The 8,291-nt window shown below is 39.0% G+C and overlaps 1 protein-coding gene across 1 annotated transcript; it reads right to left on the bottom strand.

Annotated features, from left to right (window-relative positions):
- Positions 1-6,971: 6,971 nt before the first annotated feature.
- Positions 6,972-7,955, bottom strand: LOC126976286 (14 kDa phosphohistidine phosphatase-like). Its single transcript, XM_050824561.1, has 3 exons — positions 7,788-7,955; positions 7,519-7,709; positions 6,972-7,451 (listed from the first exon to the last, which is right to left on the bottom strand). The coding sequence occupies exons 1-3, from the start codon at positions 7,858-7,860 to the stop codon at positions 7,257-7,259; spliced, it is 459 nt and encodes a 152-aa protein (XP_050680518.1). The 5' UTR covers positions 7,861-7,955; the 3' UTR covers positions 6,972-7,256.
- Between the last annotated feature and the right edge of the window lie 336 nt (positions 7,956-8,291).

Genomic DNA, 8,291 nt, shown 5'->3' with positions numbered 1-8,291 from the left:
CAAAATACTGGTGGGCCAGGCGTCGTCCTAATATGGTGAACCGTGTTGTGTTTTGGTTCACTTGGCTTACCAGCTGGGCGTGTAATGTTCGGAAACTCTCGTACAATGTCGTTATACAACGAGTCCCCTGGCGATGTTGTACGTACTGATGAGATGTCCTCCTTGTGGTGCTGGCGTGGTACGGCGACGGACAGTGACGTTACCCCATCGACCAGGCGGTGATTGCGGCAGTCGACGAGCAGGTTATAAAAGCTAAGGAAGTCGACGCCAATGATTGGTTTGGAGACGTCTGCCACCACGAAGCGCCAACTGAATACGCGGCGCAACCCTAGGTTGAGTTGTAAGTGAACGTACCCAAATGTTGATATCACCGTACCGTTTGCTGCAAAGAGCTCGTACTGCGTCTTCGTGCGATGTTCTTGAATGCGAGAACGTGGATAAACGCATAAGTCAGACCCTGTGTCGATAAGGTATTGTACTTTTGTGTTAAGGTCGGTGATAAAAAGGCGGCCTGATGATGTAGGGCAGACGTGTTCGGCCACTAGTGGCTGCCCTTGGCATTTCCCGAACGAAATGTGCAGGGCTTGACACACTTCTTTGCGTTCGAGCCAAATTGGAAATGATACCAGCATTGTGTATCGTCTTCTGGTTGCTGTCGGTATCGGGAATTAGAGCGGGATCGTGACGTGCGGTATTCGTTCCTAAAGTCATTGGAGCGGGATCGAGACTGCCGTTGCTGGCTCTGCATTAGTGACTCCACCTGCCGTGTCAGTTCTGTTACTTTGTTACACATAATTTCAAAAGCAGTACCTGGCTGTTCAGTTGCTGATCTGGCTACCTGAGCGACTGCGGGCGGTGCTATGTCATGAACGTGGTCCGCCAGATCTGCCACGGTTTCGAGGGCGCTGTCCTTCTGTAATGCGACAATTGTTTGTAAATTATTTGGCAATCGACTCGACCAAATAGTTCGTATAAGCTCTTCTGGTATTGTCTTCCCTGCTAAGCTTTGTAAATGACGCAAAAATTGAGATGGCTTTCTATCACCAAGGTCTTCATGCATCAACAACTGTTTAATTTTACGTTCTCTAGACGTTGTGAGGCGCTTGATAAGTTCCGACTTTAATTTCTCGTATTTGTCTGTAGCCGGCGGGGAAATAATGATATCTTTGACTTCTGCTGCGTACTGATGGTCTAATTGGCTAATGACATAATAAAACTTGGTGGAGTCACTTGTAACATTAGACAAAATGAACTGACCTTCAATTTGGGCAAACCATACAGCCGGTTCCTCGGGCCAAAAGGGTGGTATCCGTACGCCCACTCGAAATACGTCACTGTTATTTCCGCCGTCACTTGTACTTGGACCACCGCCTAATCCCTTTTGTTGTTGTTCTGCGCCAGTCATCGTGTCACTTGTCGGATGGGTCACCACTGTAGCACGTATTCTACTCCTACGACTTCTCGATGACTACCCCTGGCTGAGCTAGGGATGCTATGATATTTGTTTGAAGCGAAGTAAGAATGAAAGATTGAGTCAAAGATGAAAGGTTGAATTTACTACTAATTAAAAGAAATACTTTACAAAATGTAGAATGAAATGAGCGTCTATACAAAGCAAAAATAAAGCAAGCGGAAAGCTGTGAGCGCGAGGTAAATAAATGTGCAGAATGCGTGGCGCGGGCGATCGCCTCTGGTATTTATGCGACGCGCGGGGCGCGGGCGCGGGAGGCCTAGCTGTGGCGGCGGGCGCAGGGCCCGCGGTGTGCGGCGGGAGCGCGGGCGCGGGGACGCGCACGCGATGCAGCCGGTTCGCAGCTCGCACCACCCGTGACGTAGGCTGTCGTCATAGATCGTACGATGTGGCGTGATGTCGTGTGGTCCAAGAACATAAGCGGCGGTGCGGAAGTAAGTAGCGGATTTGGCCGCTACAGTTTGTCATCAGTTATAACTTTATACCAAGTTTATTTGTAAGGCCGTACATCTATCAAAGCAAGCCTTGAGGCTTTCAGCTTAGATATGGTTTTTGTATCTTAATTCACAATCCATATTCAGGCCAAGATTACGCGCTTCAAAAACGCGTTCTATGCGTAGCCCAAATAGTGAAATATCAATCGATGGATTGAGTTTATCGAGTTGATATTTACTGCCAAAAATTACAAATTTAGTTTTGGCTGGATTGAGCAATAAGCTATTACTAGTTGACCATGCAGCTACTCTAGAGAGATCTTCATTTAGCTTATTAATAGCATCATTTATATCGCACGGCTTGCAGTTGATATACAATTGCATGTCGGCGGCGTATATATGAATATTGCTATTATGAACCTGCTTGATAATATCAGCAGTGTACACGATAAACAAAATTGGGCCCGAAAAAGATCCTTGTGGCACTCCATGTCTCACTGCTAACTTCTTTGATATTAGAGAACTGCCGTCAGAATTCTCAATGCGCACGTATTGGTATCGGCTACTCAAATAACTTGCAAACCATTGGACAGTGTCAAAACCGTCATACTTTAATTTTGATAAAAGTAGAACAAATAATCGAACGCCCGGGAAAAATCCAAAAAGACCAAAATTCTGCACATTCCTTGGTCTTGAGCTTTGAGTATATTATTAGTGACGTCAAGTAGTGCGGTTGTAGTACTACGTCCCTTTCTGAAACCTGACCACGTCAGGCAATGTTTTATTATGTTCCAGAAATTTTGATTGTTGTATTAATCATAGCCTGAATAACCTCCATCGTATATGGTAACGTATTTATGACCATTTCAAGACAAATTGCATAGCATCCTTCTGCATTTGATTTCGAACTTCTTATTATTTTACTCAGTGTCTTGACTGATTTGTTCGATATGAAATATCGCGTTAGAGAACCTGTGATGCTCAAAAAACGTCGTCTGTGACATGTAATCGTTAGCACTAGAAATGGAGTTAAAAAGTGATTATTTATTACGTCAGGATCATCAAAAAATGGAGGTAGGTCGGTATTACTGCTCGGTAGTAGCGTCTGCTTAAGATTATTCCAAAGTTGTTAGGGATTGCGAGAACATTCATTAATATATTTCGCTTAAAATATGCCGACTTTTCTTGGTAAATAGCCTCACTGACAGTGGACTTAAGTGATTTATAATATTGTTTTTTTGAGTCTAATTTAGTTATGTGGTAGTCTAACGCCGCCTTATGTCGTAACTTCATCATTAGCTTTACTGTGTCTGTGATCCAAGTGTAAGACCGCTCCTTGATAATTACAGACTAAACTGGAGCATGGCTCATTTTTATGGCAATTTATTAACGTCAGCAACCTGCGCTATTAGATCCCATCTAACAGCCTGCAGGTCGATATTAAAGTCGGCTAGGCAAATTTTCCTCAATGGTCTATACTTAATTATAGGAGTAACTGGCTTTACTCGCTTAACATGAAATTCACAAACTATTAAACAGTAACCATGGAGGGTACCCACCATTTCTGAAGTGATACCTTTCGGACGCAAGTCTGAACAGACCAAATCTATTAAAGTTGGACTACTTTCGGTGAAGGGTGTCGGTTCACTAACTAGTTGATCTAATTTAAAACTCAAAAGAAAAGTTTTTAATTTTAGTGTGTTATTGTTACTAGCGTCTAAATAATTAATATTGAGATCACATAACAAAATTAAATAATCATATTCAAAAATAAAACTAATGGAATCAGAGAAAGCATCAAAGCATAATTCGGCCTTGACCCACCTAGGGCGGTATGCCGTACCTATAAGACAAGACAATGCGACAAGATACCTAAAACACATGCTTTTCATAAGAACTAGCACATACAGCTATATGAGAAAGATGCTGATCAGTCAGGTGTAAACGAATTAAGAATTTACACAGACGGCTCGAAAATGGCTACTGGAACTGGTGCCGGCATATTGTCACAGGAACTAAACATACACACTTCCATACCCTTGGGCACACACAGCTCCATCTTCCAATGTGAGTGCGTAGCCATCAAGGAAGCCGCCAGCGCTATATTAAGAAGAAAGGTACATGGCCACAGTATCAGATTTCTTTCTCACAGTATGGTGGTACTAACAGCGCTGAAGGGTACCACATACAACTCAGCACTAATACACGAATGTCACCAAACCCTGGAACAAGTTGCCTCTTATAACCGGGTAACTCTGCAATGGATCAAGGGACATAGCGGTTCGTTAGGAAATGATGCAGCGGATGAGCTTGCAAGGCGGGCATCGGCAAATATAGTGACTGGTCCATTGCCACTTCTGCCAATGCCCTTCAGCCAAATGCGCTCATGGATACGCTCTCTCACCAACGACCTACACAACACCCGATGGACGAATGTCTCAAGCTGTAGACAGTCGAAGGAGGCGAAACCTGCACTGTCGCCCAAACTGACACGTAGACTTATCAGCCTCAACAGACATGACATCCGTATAATGGTGAGCACCCTAACGGGTCACACATCAACAAAACAAACACCTTTTCACAATCGGCGTAACGGACAGTCCTAAGTGCAAAGGCTGTGTGGCCGAAGATGAAACGGTCGCTCACGTAATCCTGGATGTGAAGGGGTGGCCAACCAACGGGCAAAAACCTTAACCAATACGAGGTCGCTCCAAGAAGTCTGCGAACACCCCAGGAATGTTCTGAACTTCTGGAAGGAGCTGGGCTGGTTGGAGTAACTGGCCATTACTGCACGCAAAATGGACCCATGCTAGTGGTTTAATTGCGGAAACAGGAGCCCCTTTACCATACCATTGTGTCACGTCGTCGGAACGCCACAGAATCACAAACTGCTTAAAGGATTACTCAATACCATCTGAATACTCATTACTGATACTGTCTAGTCAATACTTACAGTTGATACCGTTGAATAGATTTATATTTACAACTAGTTGTTTCCTGGTGTCCGCGACGTTGTCGACGTAGAAGCTATAAATAAATGCCTGCATCTAACTTGATTTTATGTAACCTCTATGTTGTCCCAACCTCTTGTTAAATGTTCATGCCAACTTAGATTAAGGATTGGTTTTCGCTTCGCTCCAACTAGGTACCGCAGGCGCAGTCGTAAAGTGCGGCAACTAATACTACGTGGGCGTACTCGAGCCAGTCTCGAACAATGTGTGACGTTGATGTGCCTCATGCTCGTTAAACTTGCTAATAATTAAAACTAAAATGCAGAATTGCGTAGTAAAACTTTGAAAAAAATAATACTATAAGAAATAAAAAAGACAATGGAATCACAGATCATCAGTAAGTATTTTATATTTTATTAATTTCAATGTAAAATAACACAATGCGTGTGTTACAAAATTTTAAAGATGCCACGCAGACAAGAATCTAATAGTTCCCGAAATAAAAAAGCTATTGTTCTTAGGTAGTACGGTATCGGTAGTTAGAGCGCAGCGGATCCTTCATCTAAGCATGCAAAAATGTTAATTAAGTCTATTCAGTTGTTTCATTTTGCACGTACCTACCATTCCGTACCTTCCAAAAAAAAATCTAATACGTACTTTTTAGATTCGGTATTGTTTGTATAACACAGCAAGGATTCTATAAAAAGATATATGATGGATGGCTTTTGTTTTTACTTTCTAATGATTTTATTACATGTACTTATATGGATTTTGTATATATTATATGTTTAAGGTAATATCTCGCACTTGATCAATTTTGGTTATTGGTAAGGCGGAAGCATTGGATGATCTGGTTGGCCACTCGCACCACACCGCTGGAACATATCACTAAACGCTAAGAGCGAGTCGAAGGGATTTTTATGAAGCAGGAGGGCAAACCTACAGGTCCAAATGGTGTTAAGGGATCATCGCGTGGTTTGTGGCGTGTCGTGTGAAGCTGGAATTCGGCGACAAAATCAAGTGAAATAGCTGTTCAGTACACTCTGGTTTATTGTAAATAGTAAATAAAACTTCAATTTTTTTTTAAATAATTAATTACTTTAAAAAATAAAAAGTAAATTATCAACAATAAGATACAGGTACTTACTTGTGTGTATTTGCTAGAAACTGTCATAACCATAATGTTAACACCACCGGAACAGACATAAACATTGCCTACTACTCGGCTGAGTCAAGTTGTGGGGCGACTTATAGGTACCTATGCTTTTACAACAAGATCCCAGAAAATGTTCAAAACATATTATGTACTTATTACGAAATTCAAAATAACTATTTTAATGTTTGTGTGGTAAGGGTTACTATAACATAAATGACTTTCTTAATGATAGCACAGATTGGGAAGGGATCGACCACTCTCAAGCTTTTAACTAATAATATGTTTAATTGTACAATATTACTTTGTAAACATACTTTATCATGAAAAAAATAAGCCCGCTGAATTTTCTTCTCAGGTCTGAGGAGGCATACTTTTTGAAATGGATGGTAGTTTTTGTCTATCAATAAGTGATCACATCCTATTTTGAATTAAAAATAATTGAACTTGAATGTACCTACTTACTACTATTACACCTGGCAGCCCCAATGTTGCGGCTGACTGAGAGCTGGCAACCATATTTTTTTAAATTCTTCACTCAACTTACTTTAGATAACGATATAGAACAAATGACCTTTCACTATTTTTTTTTCGAATATGGTCAGGTTTGAACTATAAAGCAACACTGAATTTGTTCAGACTGAATGTAGTAGTAAAAAGAACAAGTAAAATTGTTACATCATTTCTTTTTTAGCTTGTTTGCAAGCCAATATTAGTAACTATGTTTTTATTAATGCAATTTACATTAGATCTTATATTTTTAGCCCATGTTACTCAGTTATATCATTCTACCAAAATAATTTTGGTCAATTTTCGGTTATTTCACATTTTCATGTGTCACATACAAAAAGTTTAATTCACTTCTTTGAAATATTAGTATAGACATATTGAATCAAAGTTCATTCACTGTGTTCTTAGTTTCACCACTGTTAATTTATTTTTAGAATTAGTTAATAATGAACTTTACGACTTTCAATGCATTTTATTATATAAGTAATTTACAAAATTCCTCAAATTTTACTATGTAGACTTTTCACATACACAAGGATTTTCGGCTGCTACATTACTGTAACATGCAAATAATAAATTAGTAAAAATAATTTCTTTTGATCATTAAATGAAGTGCATTTACTGGTATTGTATGGTTAAAAGACAAATATTCAATATTTTTTTTCATTACGGAGTATTTTATAGACATATCCACTCAGTACCAATCCACGGGGGAAAAAAGACATATTATGGTATAGTTAGTACCCCTCATCACTTATTGTAATAACATAGCCAGGTAGAACATCCTTCAATAGTTTGGCGGCAATTTCATGGTCTGCTTTACCATAGCCTTGAGAGTATCCATAGATGTGAATCTTTTTGCTTTGTGGATCATATGAGATTCTTCCACCACCCAAGGGTTCACAATCAAGTGGTGCAAGTTTGGCTTGTACCTGTAATAACTCAAACATTACATTTAGATGTAACATTGATACATAACATAAGTAAACATAAGTTTACCTCTTCATAAATATCGGAATGATAATTACATCGTTTGTACCCTCGTAATATAGTTATTTCAGGTTCCTGATTATTTGTGACTTTTTCGTAAACTTTTAACAATATATATTTAAAGACGCCAGACGTATCGATGTCTACCAGCGGAACGTTATCAAGACGTGATGCCATTCTCAGAGGTGAACAATGAAACCCTGAAAATTTTAATATATTAAGAGTAATTACATTTTCTTGTTTTAGGTTAGATTGGGCATATTTATCTTAAAGATTACCTCTATTATTTGAATTACTCAATGTTCTTACTGCAGACGTTATTAATTTTTGAAAACATAAAAATCCATGCATTCGTTTCAATTAATAAATGTAAAACACTCTCAACAGTCCACAAAAATAAAAAAGTAAATACAGAATGAATTTTTCTTTTCAAATTTAAGGTTTTTTTTAATTTCCACTCCTTTTTGGAGATTATGGCTCAGACATTCCACGTACCGCAAGCCAAAGAGAATTTAAACATACAATTTTTTAAGTTTCTTTTCATTATTCATTATAGTTTTCTTACATGTTCTACATCTAAGTGCTTTATTTATTCCAAGGTAGGGAAATGAATCGGGAAATTAAATATGATCAACACGATAATTTTTATATCTGTTATGGATATGACAAAAGTAGTAAATAGTAAATAAATAAATACAAAAATTATTTACAGACTAACACATTATATATTATTTACAATAATATTATTGCTATAAATATATTTAGAAAGTATTCTGTATAAT

Source organism: Leptidea sinapis, chromosome 40 (genome assembly GCF_905404315.1).
Source record: "Leptidea sinapis chromosome 40, ilLepSina1.1, whole genome shotgun sequence".
Taxonomy (NCBI): Eukaryota; Metazoa; Arthropoda; class Insecta; order Lepidoptera; family Pieridae; genus Leptidea; species Leptidea sinapis.
This window is presented reverse-complemented; position numbering and strand designations above follow the sequence as displayed.